Below are 22941 nucleotides of genomic sequence, written 5' to 3' on the forward strand. Positions count from 1 at the left end.
TACAGCCTTTGATTCTTATTTCTAATGCATATCCTGAAGACTAAACACTACAACATTTGTTTGACAGCGGTGTTTTTAGTCATTGTTTTGAAATGTCGGGACATTTCAGATTATCACTATTCAAATCGTCTATCTCTCAACCTGTGGCTGTAGCTGTCAGTTGAGTTGAAAGCTGTCTGATTATTTGAACTATAGCATGAGTCCCCCTATTGGCAACAATGGCCTGACTGAATGAGTGGCTGTGTGTGCACAGATTTATGGTATGTTGAATCATGTTACCATGACTAATCATATTTTGTATGTAGTAAAGAGTATGCATTGGATTCTTGAACATAAGTGTTTTAGCTCAGTGGTCAGTTTATTAGGTACACACATCTAGTACCGGGTCGGACCCCCCTTTGCATCCAGAACAGCCTGAATTATCTGGGGCATGGAAACGTTGCTCAATTTGTAATCAAGTGACCTAACATGTGCCAGGAAAACATTCCCCACACCAGTACATCACAGCCACCAGCCTGTACTGTTGACACCAGGCAGGATGAGGCCATGGACTTACGCCAAATCCTGACACTGCCATCAGCATGATGTTCCAGGAACCGGGATACATCGGACCAGGCAACGTTTTTCCACTCTTCAATTGTTCAGTGTTGTCGATCGCGTGCCCACTGGAACCGCGTCTTCTTGTTTTCAGCTGATAGTAGTGGAACGTCTTCTGCAATAACCCATCTGTGACAAGGACTGACGAGTTGTGCATTTAAAGGTGCCGTTCTGCACACCACTGCTGTACTATGCCATTATTTGCCTGTTTGTGGCCTGCCTGATTCTTGCCATTCTCCTTCGACCTCTTGTCAACGAGTTGTTTCGCCTATAGGACTGCCGCTGACTGGATGATTTTGGTTGGTCACACCATTCTCGGTAATCCGTAGACGATCATACCATGTTTAAAGTCGCTTAGATAACCTGTCTGCCTGCTTTATATAGCAAGCCAAGGACACGTGACTCACTGTCTGTAGGAGCAAACTATTTTCGTGAACGGGGTGGTGTATTTAATAAACTAGCCACTGAGTGTATGATAACCTTGCTGGGATGGCATTCAAACATCACAGTGCTGAGCACATGCCATGATCGACTGGAGTCCACCTTTTGAGACAGACTGTTGTTTTGTAATTGTCTGAGCTGAAGCATAATACGGCAGGATAACACGCTGCATGTTCTTTATGATTAAACCTCAACATTCTTGCCACATTACTGTATCAATTCTCTATATAGGCTGCTGTGGTTGACCTTGTGCTCCAGTGTGAGGCGTCATAAAATGGTACCTTTTCAATACACACACTGGTGGTTGGCCCCGAGGTTGTGGAGGCAGTTGATCCCCAGACAGATTAGGCTGTAATCAGAAGTCTCTGTGGGCCAGGGCTCAAGCAGCACATCTGGGCTCTCCTCTCCTCGGGGTGTTTGAAGGATGGCCGGAGACAGAGACAGGGTTTCTAACAAAACATCACTGTGAGAGGGAGAACAACAGTCATTGATGTCATATACAGTTGGAAGTCTGAAGTTTACATACACCTTAGCCAAATACATTTAAACTCAATTCCTGACATTTAATCCTAGTAAAAATTCCCTGTTTTAGGTCAGTTAGGAGCACCACTTTTTTTTTAAGAATGTGAAATGTCAGAATAATAGTAGAGAGAATGATTTATTGCAGCTTTTATTTATTTCATCACATTCCCAGTGGGTCAGAAGTTTACATACACTCAATTAGTATTTGCTAGCATTGCCTTTACATTGTTTAACTTGGGTCAAACGTTTTGGGTAGCCTTCCACAAGCTTCCCACAATAAGTTGGGTGAATTTTGGCCCATTCCTCCTGACAGAGCTGATGTAACTGAGTCAGGTTTGTAGGCCTCCTTGCTCGCACACGCTTTTTCCGTTATGCCCACAACTTTTCTATAGGTTTGAGGTCAGGGCTTTGTGATGGCCACTCCAATACCTTGACTTTGTTGTCCTTAAGCCATTTGCCACAACTTTGGAAGTATGCTTGGGGTGATTGTCCATTTGGAAGATCCATTTGCGACCAAGCTTTAGCTTCCTGACTGATGTCTTGAGACGTTGCTTCAATATATTCACATTATTTTCCTCCCTCATGATGCCATCTATTTAGTGAAGTGCACCAGTCCCTCCTGCAGCAAAGCAACCCCACAACATGATGCTGCCACCCCCGTGCTTCACGGTTGGGATTCTGTTGTTCGGCTTGCAAGCCTCCCCCTTTTTCCTCCAAACATAACGACGGTCAGCCTCCCGGGTGGCGCAGTGGTCTAAGGCACTTTATCGCAGTGCTAGCTGTGCCACCAGAGACTCTGTGTTCGAGCCCAGGCTCTGTCGCAGCCGGCTGCAACCGGGAGATCCATGGGGCGACGCACAATTGGCCTAGCGTAGTCCGGGTTAGGGAGGGTTTGGCCGGTAGAGATATCCTTGTCTCATCGCGCACTAGCGACTCCTGTGGTGGGCCGGGCGCATTGCACGCTGACCAGGTTGCTAGGTGTACGGTGTTTCCTCCGACACATTGGTGCGGCTGGCTTCCGGGTTGGATCTGCGTTGTGTCAAGAAGTAGTGCAGCTTGGTTGGGTTGGGTTTCGGAGGACGCATGGCTCTCGACCTTCATCTATCCTGAGCCCCTACGTGAGTTGTAGCGATGAGACAAGACAGTAACTACTAACAATTGGATACCATGAAATTGGGGGTAAATGTTATGTTTCTTTTAAATAAGAAACATAACGACGGTCATTTTGGCCAAACAGTTCTATTTTTGTTTCATCAGGAAATCATCAGGAAATTTCTCCAAAAAGTACGATCTTTGTCTCCATGTGCAGTGGCAAACCGTAGTATGGCTTTTTTATTGCGGTGTTGGAGCAGTGACTTCTTCCTTGCTGAGCGGCCTTTCAGGTTATGTCAATTTAGGACTTGTTTTCCTGTGAATATAGATACTTTTGTACCTGTTTCCTCCAGCATCTTCACAAGGTCCTTTGCTGTTGTTCTGGGATTTATTTGCACTTTTCTCACCAAAGTACGTTCATCTCTAGGAGACAGAACACATCTCCTTCCTGAGCGGTATGACGGCTGCGTGGTCCCATGGTGTTTATACTTGTGTACATTTTTTTGTACAGATGAACTGATACCTTCAGATGTTTAGAACTTGCTCCCAAGGATGACCAGACTTGTGGAGGTCTACAGTTTTTTTTCTAAGGTCTTGGCAGATTTCTTTTGATTTTCCCATGATGTCAAGCAAAGAGGCACTGAGTTTGAAAGTATGGCCTTGAAATACATCCACAGGTACACCTCCAATTGACTCAAATGATGCCAATTAGCCTATCAGAAGCTTCTAAAGCCACGACATCATTTTCTGGAATTTTCCAAGCTGTTTAAAGGCACAGTAAACTTATTGTATGTAAACGTCTTATTGCATGTAAACCCATTGGAATTGTGACAGTGAGTTATAAGTGAAATAATCTGTCTGTAAACAATTGTTTGAAAAATTACTTGTGTCATGCACAAAGTAGATGTCCTAAACGACTTGCCAAAACTATAGTTTGTTAACAAGAAATTTGTGGAGTGGTTGAAAAACGAGTTTTAATGATTCCAACCTAAGTGTATGTAAACTTCCGACTTCAACTGTACATACAGTTCTGTGAAATACTGCTATGTTTATATATGACAATTGCATACCGTCACACTGGATGGAACATGTTCATTTATAGTCTCATTACCAAAATAATCAACCACAGCCATGATTCCAGGTCAGCCAGTTGATCACAAATTTGGGAGACAGCTTGGTCTCTGAGAGTTGTCCATCTTGAAAATGCCCCTGTCTTGTTTAATAACAAATAAAGTGTTATGTATGTTTCCATTCAAATGTCATGAATCATCCTTAGCCTCTCTTAAGAATTCGCTGCCTGATATTTTTCATACGATATGGGTTATGAGGATCATAGACAGCATTGGTTATAGATCGCGGGGCTTCATAGGCAGCGACAGGCTGGTGTGTTTTGTGATTGATTTATGTAGCTTAAAAGCTCTCCTGTTATTTCTTCTGATTTACTGTCAGATAAAACAGCTGCTCCTCATCCTTATTGGATGGGCCTTGGGATGAGACACCGGTTTGGAACAGGGCCATAAATTACCCCTCTCTCTATTGGCCTGCAGTGAGGGGAAAGTAGAAGGGATGTGCTGCCTGCTATAGGGATGGGATGAGGAATCCCAGGCTTGTATCACTGGGAAAGACAGAGGTGCTTTTGGAGATCAATCTCAAAAAGTCTCCCTTTGTAATACACTCGTTGTGTAACATTGATCATACTCTAGGCCAGAGTGGAGTGGAGGACCTTATTCTAGTCTAAAAGCTTTCTTTGTGTATAATGACATTCTTGAAACATGACAAGTGCTTTGAAGTTTGTCTAATTTCTCTGAAGAATGAGAAGGAGTTGGAGAATATGTTTCTCGTGTTCCCACATCTATTTCACCTACTTAAATATGTATTTGTTTGAGCTAATGTCTTTGTTTGTGATTGAGTGAGACAATTGACACGTTTTAATGCTGTAATTGTTGTTTGCATGTGTTTAATCTAAGGACACATTTACTTTAAACTACCCTCTGTCAGCTCATAGACATACTCTCTTTCTTCTATTATTTTCCTCTCTGCTCTCTCATTTTTGTCAATTGGACCTCAAAGGAGTCCATCTTGACATTTTAGCGTGCGTGATGTCTCCATGAGTCTGACAAAGTCGGTTTCTGTCTGTCTCCAGGTTCGACTACCAGGAGCTGCTTCATAACTCCACATTCTGCCTGGTGCCCCGCGGTCGTAGGCTGGGCTCCTTTCGCTTTCTCGAGGCCCTCCAGGTACGTGGTTGGAAGTTTCCCCAACAAAAAACCTGTCCCTCAGAGGCTCCTTGCGTCTCCAAGTGGTTCCCTTGGAAACGGGGGCTAGTCGTTGGCATGGCAGCCGGGGTTGGAGCCTGTGAGTTGTGCAGGCCCTGCAGTCTGCCAGGCCTGATGCTTGGGTTATTTGTATTGACAACCTGTCATCTTTTCAGAAACAGCTGCAGAAGAGTTCTGTACTATAGATACAGAAGAGACCTATTTTTATCTCAACACCTCCCACTTTCATTAACACCTGATCGCCTCCTCTCAGGCATGTTTATTTGGACTGACAGTAGCGTCCCACTGAGCCTCTATAGAAGTATCTTAGAATTGTTTATTACTTGGAACTATCCCATTGTAGATGTACATGTGTCTCTATATCGACAGAGGAAGTTATGATGGACATCCAGATACACTGAGGCCTGCATGGCTGAAAGTAAAGAATGAAGGAAGTAGCCTAGTCATTTCTACCCCACTCTGTACAAATCAAATCAATCAATCAAATGTATTTATAAAGCCAATCTTACATCAGCTGATGTCAAAAAGTGCTGTACAGAAACCCAGCCTAAAACCCCAAACTGTCAGGACCCGGTGTGAGAAAGTCACTAATAATCGGCAGAACCCAGAAGAGGAGGCAGACACAGCAGTACTAGAGACGGTGGTTTAATCAAAGGAAAGATCTTCCGGCAAAAATATAAATCCACAACGTCCAAAACAAAAGCCAAGAGACAAAAATAGATATCTTCCAAAATACAAAGAAAATCCACAAAGTGGTAAGAACAGCAAGGGAAAAAACAAACCTCAAAAGACTAATCCAAAATAAACAAGAACAATACCAGAGAACCTCTGGAAACTCCAACAAGAGAAAAAGTTAACAGCAGGGCTGGGGCAGGGTGCTAATGTACAAACACTGATCAAAGAACTGAGGAACACACAGGGTTTAAATACCAACAAGGAACGACATACAGGTGCAAACAATAATTAGAGCAAGGAAAAAACAAAAGGTTCAAAAAAGGTGCAATGGGGACATCTAGTGACCAAAACCTGAACAGTCCTGGCCAAAACCTGACAGAATCCCCCTCCTAGGAACGGCTCCTGACGTTCCTACCAGCCTTCTCAGGGTGGAGGGCCCTGAACTGACGAATGAGGTCAGGGTCCAGTATGTCCTTGGCAGGAACCCAGGAGCGCTCCTCGGGACCGTAGCCTTCCCAGTCCACCAGATACTGCCAGGACCGCTGCACCCGGCGGGAATCCAGTATCCGGTGGACGGTATAAGCCGACTGGCCTCCGATGACACGGGGCGGAGGGGGAGGTCTGCCTGCCGGGATAAGGGGAGAAAAAACAACAGGTTTTAATAAAGAAATGTGAAATGTGGGATTGATCTTAAGGGATCTGGGTAAGTGTAGGCGAAAAGTAACGGGATTGACTCTCCTGGCAATCTTAAAGGGACCGATGAATCTCTGGGACAGCTTGCGAGACTCCACCCGTAGCGGTAAGTTCTTTGTTGAGAGCCATACTCTCTGGCCGGGGTACAGGGTAGGACCGGGACGGCGACGTCTGTTGGCTTGTCGCTGGTACTGCTGTGAGGAACGCAGAAGATTAAGACGGGCCTTCTTCCACGTAAGCCGACAGCGTCTGATGAACCTCAAGGCTGAAGGCACTCTGACTTCTGCCTCCTGGTCCGGGAACAATAGCGGAGCATAGCCAAACTGACACTCGTGCGGGGACACACCAGTGGAGGAGGAGCACAAGGTGTTGTGCGCGTACTCGGCCCAAACAATGAAGGATGACCATGTGGATGGGTTGTTGGAGACCATACATCTGAGGGTGGTTTCCAGCTCTTGATTCATCCTCAGTTTGGCCGTTGGACTCCGGATGGTACCCTGAAGAAAGACTGGCCGTGGCCCCTATGAGTTGGCAGAAGGCCTTCCAAAACCTAGAGGCGAACTGTGGACCTCTGTCGGAAACCATATCTTGCGGAATGCCAAAGACTCGGAACACATGGTTAATCACCAACTCAGCCGTTTCCTTGGCAGAAGGTAATTTGGTCAAGGGAACAAACCTGGCTGCCTTAGAAAACCTGTTGATGATGACTAGGATAGTAGTATTACCATGGGACGGAGGAAGGCCAGTAATAAAGTCCAACGAGATATGGGACCAGGGTTGGTGGGGAATAGATAAAGGGTGAAGGAGTCCTTGAGGGTGGAGGTGAGAAGATTTGCCCTGGCAGCACACGGAACAGGCCTTGACGAAAGTGGCAACGTCTTCTTTTATGGTGGGCCACCAGAACTTACGCTGGATGAACTCCAAGGTGCGACCTACACCCGGATGACAGGTGAGGCGAGAGGAGTGCCCCCACAGAAGGACTTGGGACCTTGCTGCCTTGGGAACAAACAACCTATTGGCAGGACCTCCTCCAGGACCCGGTTCGATGGCTTGAGCTTGTTTCACGGTATCCTCCACTTGCCACGAGATCGGAGCCACGATCTTAGCGGCAGGAAGGACAGTCATCCCAGTATCTTCTCGAATGGCAGGAGAGTAGATTCGTGACAAGGCGTCCGGTTTGAGATTCTTCGACCCGGGTCTATAGGTGAGGATAAACTGGAATCGGCTGAAGAAAAGAGACCATCGAGCTTGTCTGGAGTTCAACCGCTTCGCCTGCTGGATATACTCCAGATTTTTGTGGTCCGTAAGGACTTGAAACGGTTGAGAAGCCCCCTCGAGCCAGTGTCTCCATTCCTTCAATGCCATCTTAACCGCTAGGAGTTCACGATCCCCCACATCGTAATTCCTCTCGGCCGGGGTAAGCCGGTGAGAGAAGAAGGCGCAAGGATGAAGCCTCTTGTCTTCACCCCTCTGAGACAGGACAGCTCCAACACCAACCTCGGATGCGTCTACCTCCACCACAAAAGGTTCATCCGCCGTGGGTAGTGTCAGGATGGGAGCAGAGAGGATGCGCTGCTTGAGTCCTTGGAAGGCCGTCTCAGCTTCTCTTCCCCACAGAAACCTTGTGTTGCCCCCCTTGGTTAAAGCTGAGAGAGGGGCTGCCACCGAGCTGAAGTTCTTGATGAACTTGCGGTAAAAGTTAGTGAAGCCCAGGAAACGCTGAACTTCCTTAACGGACTTGGGGGTGGGCCAATCCGCTACCGCCCCTACCTTTCTGGGGTCCATCTGGACTCGACCGGGTTCCACTACAAATCCCAGGAATTGTACTCGAGAAGAGTGGAATTCACACTTTTCCGGCTTAACGTACAAATGGCTGTCTAGGAGGCGTTTGAGCACTTGTCTGACATGCTTAGTGTGTTCTTGAAGGGAGCTCGAAAAGATGAGGATGTCATCCAAGTAAACAAACACGAAGATGTTAAGCATATCCCTAAGCACATCGTTTATGAGCGCTTGGAACACAGCCGGGGCGTTGGTCAGGCCGAAGGGCATCACCGAGTATTCGTAGTGACCAGTAGGCGTGTTGAAAGCGGTCTTCCACTCGTCCCCGGGTTTGATCCGCACAAGATGGTATGCGTTCCGCAGGTCAAGCTTAGTGAAGACAACTGCTTCCTGGAGCAGCTCAAAGGCTGTGGCCATAAGGGGTAGCGGGTAGCGGTTACGGACGGTTATGGCATTGAGTCCCCGGTAGTCGATGCAAGGTCGTAATCCACCGTCTTTTTTGGCCACAAAGAAAAACCCTGCTCCCGCCGGTGAGGTGGATGGACGCATGAGGCCTGCTGCCAGAGCGTCCTTGATGTAGGTATCCATAGCAGCTTGTTCGGGAGGAGATAGGGAAAAGATCCGACCCCTGGGAGGGCAGGTCCCCGGAAACAGGTTGATGGTGCAATCGTAAGGTCTATGGGGTGGTAGTTTGGTGGCCCTCTGTTTGCTAAATACCGGTTTGAGGTCATGGTAACACTCGGGAACTTGGGACAGGTCGATGGATTCTAGAGACTCGGGAGGGGAACTCGGGGAACTCGGGAAGATACAAGTGGCTTGGCACGTAGGACCCCACTGCTTGATAGTGCCCACAGACCAGTCGAAGTGAGGGTTATGGCTGTGAAGCCAGGGGTATCCAAGGACGAGAGGGAACTCGGAACAGGAGATCAGATGAAAGTTCATCACTTCCTGGTGTTGGGAAACTGAAAGTCGCAAGGGGGTAGTGGCACGAGTGACAAGTCCAGATCCCAAAGGGCTTCTATCCAACGTAGTAACCCTTATGGGGTCACTTAGAGGTTCAGAGGGAACGCTATTCTCCTTCGCCCAGACCCCGTCCATGATGTTACCTGCGGCTCCAGAGTCTACCAAGGCTTGAAGAGGAAACTCGTGGTCGTCCCAGGAAAGGGTAACTGGAATGAGCAGGCGGGAGTTGGATGGATGGGAGGAGGTTATGTTTCCCGTTACAGTCCTCCCAGGCCTGCACGGAAGAGTGCGTTTCCCTGGAGCACGGGACACGTGGAGCGGAAATGGCCCGGTTTGCCGCAATATAGACAGCATCGCTCCCTCATCCGGCGGTCTCTCTCAGCCTGGGAGATGCGTCCAATCTGCATGGGTTCTGGTGGAGCCAGCGAGGATAAAGGTGGAGACTCAGAGCTGGAACCGATAGGAGCTAGGGTGAGAGGTCTACGGTTGAGTTCTCTCTCTCTCAGACGCTGGTCTATGCGCGAAGCCAACTTGATAAGGGACTCAAGGTTGTCCGGTGGTTCCCGAGTGGCCAGTTCATCTTGGATGGTGTCGGAAAGACCCTTCAAAAAACACACAGTGAGCGCCTCGTCGTTCCAACCACTTGCTGCTGCCACAGTGCGGAACTGGATGGCATAGTCCGTCATGCTGCGCCGACCTTGGCGGAGAGTCAGGAGCTGTTTGGCTGAGTCAGGGCCGTTGGTAGGACCTTGAAACACTCGCTTGAATTCTTCAGCAAAGGTAGAGTAGCTGGCACAGCAGGGACTTTGGGCATCCCACACAGCAGTAGCCCAGGCTAGGGCTTTTTCCGACAGCAGGGTGATGATATATGCTATCTTGGACCGGTCGGTGGGAAACGACGATGGTTGCAGCTCGAAGGAGAGAGAACATTGGGTGAAAAACCCCTTACAAACACTCGGATCACCTGAGAACCGTTGGGGAGGCGGCAGACGAGGTTCAGCCAGGGGGTTAACTGCCACGGGCACTTGAATCTGATGTACTGGAGCAGAAGCTGTTGCCGGGGAAAGTCGATCAGAAATCTGCTTTATGGAAGTCAGCATCTCTGACAGAAGTTGAGAATGTCTAGCCATTAAGGCCTCTTGCTGAACCAGAGCAGCTTCGTGGCGTTGGACAGTCCCCTCGTGGTGGGACAGCATGGAAAAAAAATCCTGGGTACTGGCTGCCTCTGGGTTCATTATATTGGCTCAGTGTTTCTGTCAGGACCCGGTGTGAGAAAGTCACTAATAATCGTCAGAACCCAGAAGATGAGGCAGACCCAGCAGTACTAGAGACGGTGGTTTAATCAAAGGAATGATCTTCCGGCAAAAATATAAATCCACAACGTCCAAAACAAAAGCCAAGAGACAAAAATAGATATCTTCCAAAATACAAAGAAAATCCACAAAGTGGTAAGAACAGCAAGGGAAAAAACAAACCTCAAAAGACTAATCCAAAATAAACAAGAACAATACCAGAGAACCTCTGGAAACTCCAACAAGAGAAAAAGTTAACAGCAGGGATGGGGCAGGGTGCTAACGTACAAACACTGAGCAAAGAACTGAGGAACACACAGGGTTTAAATACCAACAAGGAACGACATACAGGTGCAAACAATAATTAGAGCAAGGAAAAAACAAAAGGTTCAAAAAAGGTGCAATGGGGACATCTAGTGGAGATTATAACATAACATGGCCAAGATGTTCAAATGTTCATAAATGACCAGCAGGGTCAAATAATACTAACCACAGTGGTTGTCGAGGGTGCAACAGGTCAGCACATCAGGAGTAAATGTCAGTTGGAATTTCATAGCTGATCATTCAGAGTATCTCTACCGCTCCTGCTGTCTCTAGAGAGTTGAAAACAGCAGGTCTGGGACAGGTAGCACGTCTGGTGAACAGGTGAGTGTTCCATAGCCGCAGGCAGAACGGTTGAAACTGGAGCAGCAGCACGGCCAGGTGGACTGGGGACCGCAAGGAGTCATCAGGCCAGGTAGCCCTGAGGCATGGTCCTAGGGCTCAGGTCCTACGAGAGAGAGAAAGAAAGAAAGAGAGAGAGAGAAAGAAAGAGAGAATTAGAGAGAGCATACTTAAATTCACACAGAACACCGGATAAGACAGGAGAAATACTCCAGATATAACAGACTGACCCTAGCCCCCGACACATAAACTACTGCAGCATAAATACTGGAGGCTGAGACAGGAGGAGTCAGGAGACACTGTGGCCCCATCCGATGATACGGCCGGACAGGACCAAACAGCAGGATTTAACCCCACCCACTTTGCCAAAGCACAGCCCCCACACCACTAGAGGGATATCTTCAAACACCAACTTACCATCCTGAGACAAGGCCGAGTATAGCCCACAAAGATCTCCGCTACGGCACAACCCAAGGGGGGACGCCAACCCGGACAGGAAGATCCCGTCAGTGACTCAACCCACTCAAGTGACGCACCCCTCCTAGGGACGGCATGGAAGAGCACCAGTAAGCCAGTGACTTAGCCCCTGTAATAGGGTTAGAGGCAGAGAATCCCAGTGGAGAGAGGGGAACCGGCCAGGCAGAGACAGCAAGGGCGGTTCGTTGCTCCAGTACCTTTTCGTTCACCTTCACACTCCTTGGCCAGACTACACTCAATCATAGGACCTACTGAAGAGATGCGTCTTCAATAAAGACTTATTAAAGGTCGAGACAGAGTCTGCGTCTCTCACATGGGTAGGCAGACCATTCCATAAAAATGGAGCTCTATAGGAGAAAGCCCTGCCTCCAGCTGTTTGCTTAGAAATACTAGGGACGGTAAGGAGGCCTGCATCTTGTGACCGTAGCGTACGTGTAGGTATGTACGGCAGGACCAAATCGTAAAGATAGGTCGGAGCAAGCCCATGTAATGCTTTGTAGGTTAGCAGTAAAACCTTAAAATCAGCCCTTACTGAAGTAATTTGATCACATTTTGGCGTTCTAGTCAAGATTCTAGCAGCCGTGTTTAGCACTAACTGAAGTTTATTTAGTGCTTTATCCGGGTAGACATAAAGTAGAGCATTGCAGTAGTCTAACCTAGAAGTGACAAAAGCATGGATACATTTTCTGCATCATTTTTGGAAAGAAAGTTTCTGATTTTTGCAATGTTACGTAGATGTAAAAAGCTGTCATTGAAACAGTCTTGATATGTTTGTCAAAAGAGAGATCAGGGTCCAGAGTAACGACGACGTCCTTCACAGTTTTAATTGAGACGACTGTACAACCATCAAGATTAATTGTCAGATTCAACAGAAGACATGTGTGTTTCTTGGGACCTAAAACAAGCATCTCTGTTTTGTCCGAGTTTAAAAGTAGAACATTTGCAGCCATCCACTTCCTTATGTCTGAAACACAGGCTTCCAGGGAGGGCATCGAAATGAACAACTGTGTGTCATCCGCATAGCAGTAAAAGTTAACATTATGTTTCCAAATGACATCACCAAGAGGTAAAATATATAGTGAAAAAAAGTCGGCCTAAAACGGAGCCTTGAGGAACACCGAAATTTACAATTGATTTGTCAGAGGACAAACATCCACAGAGACAAACTGATATCTTTCCAACAGATAAGCTCTAAACCAGGCCAGAACCTGTCCGTGTGGACCAACAATCTCTCCAAAAGAATGTGGTGATCAATGGTATCAAAAGCAGCAGGTCTAGGAGCACGAGGACAGATGCAGAGCCTCGGTCTGACGCCATTAAAATGTAATTTACCACCTTCACAAGTGCAGTCTCAGCGCTATGATGGGGTCTAAAACCAGACTGAAGCGTTTCGTATACATTGTTTGTCTTCAGCTTTTATTTTTAATTGAGAGGAATGGGAGATTCAATATAGGCCGATAGTTTTCTATATTTTCTGGGTCATGGTTTGGCTTTCTCAAGAGAGGCTTTATTACTGCCGGTTTTAGTGAGTTTGGTACACATCCGGTGGATAGAGAGCCGTTTATTATGTTCAACCTAGGAGGGCCAAGCACAGGAAGCAGCTCTTTCAGTAGTATAGTTGGGATAGAGTCCAGTATGCAGCTTGAAGGTTTAGAGGCCATGATTATTTTCATCATTGTGTCAAGAGATATAGTACTAAATAACTTTAGTGTCTCCCTTTATCCTAGATCCTGGCAGAGTTGTGCAGACTCAGGACAACCGAGGTTTGGAGGAATACGCAGATTTAAAGAGGAGTCCATAATTTGCTTTCTAATGGTCATGATCTTTTCCTCAAAGAAGTTCATGAATTTATCACTGCTGAAGTGAAAGCCATTCTCCCTTGGGGAATGCTGCTTTTTAGTTAGCTTTGCAACAGTATCGAAAATACATTTTGGATTGCTCTTATTTTCCTCAATTAAGTTGGAAAAATAGGATGATCGAGCAGCAGTGAGGGCTCTTCGGTACTGCACGGTCTTTCCAAGCTAGTCGGAAAACTTCCAGTTTGGTGGAATGCCATTTCCGTTCCAATTTTCTGGAAGCTTGCAGAGCTCGGGTATTTTCTGTATACCAGGGAGCTAGTTTCTTATGACAAATGTTTTTTGTTTTTGGGGTGCGACTGCATCTAGGGTATTACGCAAGGTTAAATTGAGTTCCTCAGTTAGGTGGTTAACTGAATTTTGTTCTCTGACGTCCTTGGGTAGGTGGAGGGAGTCTGGAAGGGCATCTAGGAATCTTTGGGTTGTCCGAGAATTTATAGCACGGCTTTTGATGATCCTTGGTTGGGGTCTGAGCAGATTATTTGTTGCGATTGCAAATGTAATAAATTGGTGGTACGATAGTCCAGAATTATGAGGAAAAACATTAAGATCCACAACATTTATTCCATGGGACAAAACTAGTTCCAGAGTATGACTGTGGCAGTGAGTAGGTCCGGAGACATGTTGGACAAAACCCACTGAGTCGATGATGGCTCTGAAAGCCTTTTTGAGTGGGTCTGTGAACTTCTCCATGTGAATATTAAAGTCACCAAAAATTTGAATATTATCTGCCATGACTACAAGGTCCGATAGGAATGCAGGGAACTCAGTGAGGAATACTGTATGTGGCCCAGGAGGCCTGTAAACAGTAGCTATAAAAAGTGATTGAGTAGGCTGCATAGATTTCATGACTAGAAGCTCAAAAGACAAAACCTTTTTTTTTTTGTAAATTGAAATTTGCTATCGTAAATGTTAGCAACACCTCCGCCTTTGCGGGATGCGCGGGGGATATGGTCACTAGTGTAACTAGGAGGTGAGGCCTCATTTAACACAGTAAATTCATCAGGCTTAATTAAGCCATGTTTCAGTCAGGCCAATCACATCAAGATTATGTTCAGTGATTAGATCATTGACTATAACTGCCTTGGAAGTGAGGGATCTAACATTAAGTAACCCTATTTTGAGATGTGAAGTATCACAATCTCTTTCAATAATGTCAGCAATGGAGGACGTCTTTATTAGTGTGAGATTGCTAAGGCGAACACCGCCATGTTTAGTTTTGCCCAACCTAGGTTGAGGCACAGACACGATCTCAATGGGGATAGCTGAGCTGACTACAATGACTGTGGTAGTGGCAGACTCCACTAAGCTGGCAGGCTGGCTAACAGCCTGCTGCCTGGCCTGCACCCTTTCTCAATGTGGAGCTAGGGGAGTTAGAGCCCTGTCTATGTTCGTAGATAAGATGAGAGCACCCCCCAGCTAGGATGGAGTCCGTCACTCCTCAACAGGCCAGGCTTGGTCCTGTTTGTGGGTGAGTCCCAGAAAGAGGGCTCTATCTTTTGGGAGGGGCAGAAAACAGTTTTCAACCAGCGATTGAGTTGTGAGACTCTGCTGTAGAGCTCATTACTCCCCCTAACTGGGAGGGGGCAAGAGACAATTACTTGATGCCGACTTATCTTTCTAGCTGATTTACACGCTGAAGCTATGTTCCGCTTGGTGACCTCTGACTGTTTCATCCTAACATCGTTGGTGCCGACGTGGATAACAATATCTCTATACTCTCTACACTCGCCAGTTTTAGCTTTAGCCAGCACCATCTTCAGATTAGCCTTAACATCGGTAGCCCTGCCCCCTGGTAAACAATGTGTGATCGCTGGATGATTCGTTTTAAGTCTAATACTGCGGGTAATGGAGTCGCCAATGACTAGGGTTTTCAATTTGTCAGAACTAATGGTGGGAGGCTCAGACCCCGTAACGGGAGGAGTAGAGACCATAAAAGGCTCGGCCTCTGACTCCGACTCACTGCTTAATGGGGAGAACCGGTTGAAAGTTTCTGTCGGCTGAATGAGCGACACCGGTTGAGCATTCCTACAGCATTTCCTTCCAGAAGCCATGAGAAGGTTGTCCGGCTGCGGGGACTGTGCGAGGGGATTTTACTACTATCTGCACTTCTTGGTGGCACAGACGCTGTTTCATCCTTTCCTACGCTGAAATTACCCTTGCCTAACGATTGCGTCTGAAGCTGGGCTTGCAGCACAACTATCATTGCGGTAAGGTGATCATTCTCCTGTATATTATGAGTACTGCGATTGCATATAGAAGGCATCATGTTAATGTTACTACTTAGCTTCGGCTGGTGGAGGTCCTGACGAACCACGTCCAGATAAAGCGTCCGGAGTGAAAAAGTTGAATGAAAAAAGTCGAGCGAGGGAACAACTAAAAATATAAACGGTAATTAAAAAGTAAAAACAGTAAAGTTGGCAGGTAGCAAAGTAAGGTTAGCAACAAAACGCACAGCAGCAAGTAAACAAGCCTACAAGTTGTGTCAAATCAAACTTTATTTGTCACATGCGCAAGTGTAGACCTTACTGTGAAATGCTTAATTACAAACCCTTAACTCTTCTTGAACTGCACTGTTGGTTAAGAAAATATTTACCAAATAAACTAAAGTAAAGAAAATATATAAAAAATATATAATAATAATAATAAAAAGTAACACGATACCGAGGCTATATACAGGGGGTACCGGTACCGAGTCAGTGTCTGAGGGTACAGGTTAGTTGAGATAATTTGTACATGTAGGTAGGGGTGAAGTGACTATGCATAGATAATAAACAGCGAGTAGCAGCAGTGTCCAAAACAAATGGGTGGGTGTCAATTGTCACGATCGTCTTGCAGTGAGAGAGAGGACCAAAACGCAGCGTGTGAAAAATACATTCTCTTTTATTAGAGACGAGTGAAACACGAAACGAACACTTATAACAAAACAAAACAACCGTGAAGCTACAAACGTAAACGCTACAAACGTTCTACATAGACAATTACCCACAAAACCCAATGCCTATGGCTGCCTTAAATATGGCTCTCAATCAGAGACAATGAACCACAGCTGCCTTTAATTGAGAACCAATCTAGTCAGCCATAGACATACAAACACCTAGACAGTACACTGACCGATTTAACATACAAAACGCCTAGACAATCCAAAAACACATACATTCCCCATGTCACACCCTGACCTAACTAAAATAATAAAGAAAACAAAGATAGCTAAGGCCAGGGCGTGACATCAATGTTATAGTCCGGTGGCCATTTGATTCATTGTTCAGCCGTCTTATGGCTTTGTGGTAGAAGCTGTTAAGGAGCCTTTTGATCCTAGACTTAGCGCTCTGGTACCGATTGCCGTGCGGTAATAGAGAAAACAGTATATGACTTGGGTGACTGGAGTTTCTGACAATTTTATGGGCTTTCCTCTGACACCGCCTATTATATAGGTCCTGGATGGCAGGAAGCTTGGCCCCAGTGAAGTACTGGGCCATACGCACTACCCTCTGTAGCACCTTACGGTCAGATGCCGAGCAGTTGCCATACCAGGTGGTGATGCAACTGGTCAGGGTGCTCTCAATGGTGCAGTTGTAGAACTTTTTGAGGATCTGGGGACCCATGCCAAATCTTTTCAGTTCCTCCTGAGAGGAAAAGGTTTTGTCGTGCACTCTTCACGACTGTCTTGGTGTGTTTGGACCATGATAGATCATTGGTGATGTGGACACCAAGGAACTTGAAACTCTCGACCCGCTCTACTACAGCCCCGGGCCTGTTCGGCCTGCCTTTTCCTGTAGTCCACGATCAGCTCCTTAGTCTTGCTCACATTGAGGGAGAGGTTGTCCTGGCACCACACTGCCAGTTCACACTGCCACCTCCCTATAGGCTGTCTCATCATTGTCAGTGATCAGGGCTGCCACTGTTGTGCCATCAGCAAACTTAATGATAGTGTTTGAATTGTGTTTGGCCACGCGATTGTGAGTGAACAGGGAGTACAGGAGGGTACTAAGTACACACCCCTGAGGGGTCCCAGTGTTGAGGATCAGTGTGTCAGACATGTTGTTGCCTACCCTTACCACCTGGGGGCGGCCCGTCAGGAAGTCCAGGATCCAGTTGCAGAGGGAGGTGTTTAGCCCCAGGGTCCTTAGCTTAGTGATGAGCTTTGTGGGCACTATGGTGTTGAACGCTGAGCTGTAGTCAATAAACAGCATTCTCACATAGGTGTTCTTTTTGTCCTGGTTGGAAAGGGCAGTGTGGAGTGCGATTGAGATTGCGTCATCTGTTTGGGCGGAATGCGAATTGGAGTGGGTCTAGGGTATTTGGGAGGATGCTGTTGATGTGAGCCATGACCAGCCTTTCAAAGCGCTTCATGGCTACCGACGTGAGTGCTATGGGGCGGTAATCATTTAGGCAGGTTACCTTCGCTTCCTTGGGCACAGGGACTATGGTGGTCTGCTTGTAGGTATTACAGACTCAGTCAGAGAGAGGATGACAATGTCAGTGAAGACACTTGCCAGTTGGTCCACGCGTTCTTTGAGTACACGTCCTGGTAATCCATCTGGCCCCGCGGCTTTGTGAATGTTGACCTGTTTAAAGGTCTTGCTCACATTTGCTACCGAGAGCATTATCACACAGTCATCCAGAACAGCTGGTGCTCTTATGCATGCTTCAGTGTTGCTTGCCTCGAAGCGAGCATGAAAGGCATTTAGTTCATCTGGTACTCTCGCATCACTGGTTAGCTTACTTCTGGGTTTCCCTTTGTAGTCCGTAATAGTTTTCAAGCCCTGCCACATCCGACGAGCGTCAGAGCCGGTGTAGTAGGATTCAATCTTAATCCAGTTGTCATGACTGTCCTGCTCAGCTCAGGTTACCAATGACCACAATCCCGCAGAGAGATTTCATCCCCACCAGAGGAGAAGGGATCTCAAGGGATAGGAAGATGTGGGGGTTTTATGACCCCTCACACCCATTGTAAATCTTAGGCCACAGACAAAATTCCTTTGTCCTCTCACTATGGAGAACCAGCTTCAGAACATGAAACATGAAATAAAGGGACTTTGGAACAATGGTTTCCGTCAGCCACAATGGTGGCCATGACGATAGATGGAATATGAAAATGTATGTCATTTTTGTTTTGTTATTAAAGGTTAATAGATTACGTTATTACGAAGACATTGTAACGTTAAGAGTTTTCCTAGTATGTGTTTGATGTTTATACATTGTACGTTGTGTGAAAAATGTCCAAATCAAAGAAAATGTTTTGGTAAAGATGAAATGTGAAGTTAGTTGTCTACAATAGGATTTGAGTAAAATCTAGACCTTCCCTCTTAATTTGGTACGCCCAGAGAATTGCCCTTAACCTCTAACGCCTCACAAACCCGGATCCGGGAGCACCCCCATCAAAAAAGCTGACTAGCATAGCCTACCCTAAAGCCACAGGGATATCATATAATAAAATGTTCATGAAATCACAAGTCCAAGACACCAAATGAAAGATACACATCTTGTGAATCAAGCCATCATTTCTGATTTTTAAAATGTTTTACAGGGAAGACACAATATGTAAATCTATTAGCTAACCACGTTAGCAAAAGACACCACTTCTTTACTCCACCATTTTTTTACTCCATCAGTAGCTATCACAAATTCGACCAAATAAAGATATAAATAGCCACTAACCAAGAAACAACCTCATCAGATGACAGTCTGATAACATATTTATTGTATAGCATATGTTTTGTTAGAAAAATGTGCATATTTCAGGTATAAATCAGAGTTTACCATTGCAGCCACCATCACAACTCTCACCAAAGCGACTAGAATAACTACAGAGACCATCGTGTATTAGCTAATTACTCATCATAAAACATTTCTTAAAAATACACAGCGTACAGCAGATGAAAGACACAGATCTTGTGAATCCAGACAATATTTCAGATTTTCTAAGTGTTTTACAGCGAAAACACAATATAGCGTTATATTAGCTTACCACAATAGCAAACATCACACCAAACATGATTCAAGGCAAAAATAGTGATAACGTATAAACCACCAAAATATATTAATTTTTTCACTAACCTTCTCAGAATTCTTCAGATGACAGACCTATAACATCATATTATACAATGCATATAGAGTTTGTTCGAAAATGTGCATATTTAGCGGCACAAATTGTGCTTATACAATGAGAATAGTGTCCAAAACCTCAAGCAATCTGTCCGGCGCCATCTTGGAGAGGCACCTATTCTAATCGAAAACTATTCATAAACTTGACAAAAAAAATACAGGTTGGACAGCAATTGAAAGACAAATTAGTTCTTACTGCAATCGCTGGGTTACATTTTTAAAATTAACGTTACTTCAAAATACAGCGTGCGATAAAGCAAGGCTACACTGCAAGAAATGGCGGGTTATGCATTTGACTTTTTTCAACAGAACAATGAATTATCAGCATAAATAGTTCTTACTTTTTGATGAACTCTCATCAGAATCTTGGGATAGGTGTCCTTTGTCCAAAATAATCGTTGCTAGTTTGGAGAACGTTGTCTTCCACGTTGCAATTAGCAGTAAACAATAGCATGAGAGAGAGAGATACCCAACTTCCTACAACACCAAAAAATGAAATACCCGAAAATCGCAATATACTGACATAAACTGATATAACTCGGTTTAAAATAACAACATTATGATGTCTTTAACCTGTTTGGCGTGCAAGCCCGACGTCGGTACACTTATGACAACAACCAGCTCAAAGTGCAGGGCGCGAAATTCAAAAGATATTTTTTTTTAAATATTTAACTTTCACACATTAACAAGTCCAAGACACCAGATGAAAGGTACACATCTTGTGAATCAATCTAACATGTCCGATTTTTAAAATGTTTTACAGGGAAGACACAATATGTAAATCTATTAGCTAACCACGTTAGCAAAAGACACCACTATTTTTACTCCATCCGTTTTTTACTACATCAGTAGCTATCACAAATTCGACCAAATAAATATATAAATAGCCACTAACCAAGAAACAACCTCATCGGATGACAGTCTGATAACATATTTATTGTATAGCATATGTTTTGTTAGAAAAATGTGCATATTTCAGGTATAAATCATAGTTTACATTGCAGCTACAGTCAGAAATTGCACCGAAAGCAGACAGAAAAATTACAGACACCAACGCCAAATAACTAAATACTCATCATAAAACATTTCTGAAAAATACATAGTGTACAGCAATTGAAAGACAGGCATCTTGTGATTCCAGACGATATTTCCGATTTATCAAGTGTTTTACAGCGAAAACACAATATAGCGTTATATTAGCTTAGCACAATAGCAAACATAACAACAGCATTGATTCAAGGCAAAAATAGCTATAACGTATAAACCACCAAAATATATTAATTGTTTCACTAACCTTCTCAGAATTCTTCAGATGACAGTCCTGAAACATCATATTACATAATGCATATAGAGTTTGTTCGAAAATGTGCATATTTAGCGGCACAAATTGTGCTTATACAATGAGAATAGTGTCCATAACGTCAAGCAATCTGACCGGCGCCATCTTGGAAAGCCACCTACTCTTATCGAAAAATTCATAAACTTGACAAAAAAAATACAGGTTGGACAGCAATTGAAAGACAAATGAGTTCTTAATGCAATCGCCGAATTACATTTTTAAAATGTACCTTACTGCGCAATACAGGCTGCGATAACACAATGCTACACTGCAAGCAATGGCGTTTCATGCATTTGACATTTTTCAACAGAACAATGAATTATCAGCATAAAGACTGCTTACTATTAGCTGAGCTTCCATCAGAATCTTGGGCAAGGTGTCCTTTCTTCAAAACAATCGTCTTTGGGTTGAAAGATGTCCTCTTGTCCGGTCGAATTAGCCGCTAAACGTTAGCCGCCAACTGGAGTGGTGTCCAACTCCTGAAAGCGCATGGCAAAGAAATCCCAGAAAATTGCAATAAACTGCTATAAACTGCTATAAGTCGGTTTAAATTAACTACCTTATGATGTCTTTAACACCTATAACGAATAAAAACATGACCGGAGATATAGAAATACTAAAACGAAAGCGTTTGCAGGACGCCATTCTGATGTCTTCATGCGTCAAGCGCACTGTTGAAAAGAACGGTACTTCCTGTTCCACGGTCTAATATAAGGTCCCAGATTGCGCAATCGACTCCATTCAAAGTCTCACCGCTTACTGACATCTAGAGGAAGGCGTATGCAGTGCATGTACCCTCATAGCTTGCATGGGGACTTATAAACTGATCTCAGAACAGGGACCTGGATTTCTGAAATCTCACTCCCTGACAGGAAAAGTGCTACAGAATGAGTTCTGTTTCACTCAGAGAAATAATTCAAACGGTTTTGGAAACTAGAGAGTGTTTTCTATCCAATAGTAATAATAATATGCATATTGTACGAGCAAGAATTGAGTACGAGGCCTTTTTGAAATGGGCACCTTTTATCTGGCTACTCAATACTGCCCCTTGAGCCCAAAGAGGTTAACACCTATATTGAATAAAAACAGAGCCGGATATATCTAGGAGCTAAAACAGGAGCTTCTAACACGACATGCCAAGATCCTCCCTGCGTCAGAGCGAAGAGTCAAAAGAGGGGACACTTCGTTTCCAAGCAATTTATAACCTTTGGGAACTACGTAGAGACTCCATTTCAAGTCTCCCTATTCGCTGACACCCAGGGGAAGGCGTATGCAGTGCATCTCAACCAATAGAGGACAGGCAAATTAATAAACTGTTCTGGGAACAGTGAGCAGATTTCAGCATTTTCAAATCCTCATAGAAAGGATGTGTTTCACTCACAGACATAATTCAAACGGTTTTAGAAACTAGAGAGTGTTTTCTATCCAATAGTAATAATAATATGCATATTGTATGAGCAAGAATTGAGTACGAGGCAGTTTAATTTGGGAACGTCAAGATTACATAGTGCTAACAGCTCCCCCTATTGACAAGAAGTTTTAAGGCGGTTACGCCCACTTCTGACCCGAGGGTATAAAACCTGCGAGTGAAGAATTAACATATCATATCACCCAAGCTGCAGCCAAGGTCTAAAAATTAAACGAACCCAAAATGCAACACAAGTTTGAAGACAAAGAAATCTTTTTTCTACCCAAGCTACGGATGAGTAGATGTGTCTAAGAGGGTGAATTCAAGCCGGACCACCTAGCCTCCACTCTCCATCGAATCGTGGTATCTACACTGTTGCATTCCTACGCTGTGAGCTCTGAGCTACAGAGCTGTCTGTCCTCAGAAGACCCCTTCCAGAGCAAGGGCTAGGAAACAGACCACTAAGCCAAAAAGGACACTGACATCGTGAGCACAACCAGAGAGTTGCGCCGGAGAAGTGCGTCATTGAGCAGCCTAAACGGTCCACGCGGACCTTCCCATCTGAGACCTCCCACACGTAATTACATCATTATATTCTGACCCATAAGACCGGCACTTTGGACAAGGCTAGGGTTAAAATAAGCCTAACTGACAAATGCACTCAGATGTATATTTCTCTAGTGTACTTTCTCTTTTTCTCTTTCATTTAAATCCCCATTTTGGGTAACACGTGCCATAGTGTGTTGGCCTGTTATACTAA

General features: G+C 45.0%; 1 protein-coding gene across 1 annotated transcript in view; it reads left to right on the top strand.

Moving 5' to 3' along the window:
• Positions 1 to 22941, top strand: part of LOC129817474 (exostosin-1-like) — a 370751-nt gene that overhangs the window by 292825 nt on the left and 54985 nt on the right. The window contains exon 3 of the mRNA XM_055872747.1: positions 4796 to 4889. Coding sequence (XP_055728722.1) covers positions 4796 to 4889 — 94 coding nt within the window. The remainder of the gene's footprint in view (positions 1 to 4795; positions 4890 to 22941) is intronic.

The sequence above is a fragment of the Salvelinus fontinalis genome, chromosome 20 (genome assembly GCF_029448725.1).
Source record: "Salvelinus fontinalis isolate EN_2023a chromosome 20, ASM2944872v1, whole genome shotgun sequence".
Taxonomy (NCBI): domain Eukaryota; kingdom Metazoa; phylum Chordata; class Actinopteri; order Salmoniformes; family Salmonidae; genus Salvelinus; species Salvelinus fontinalis.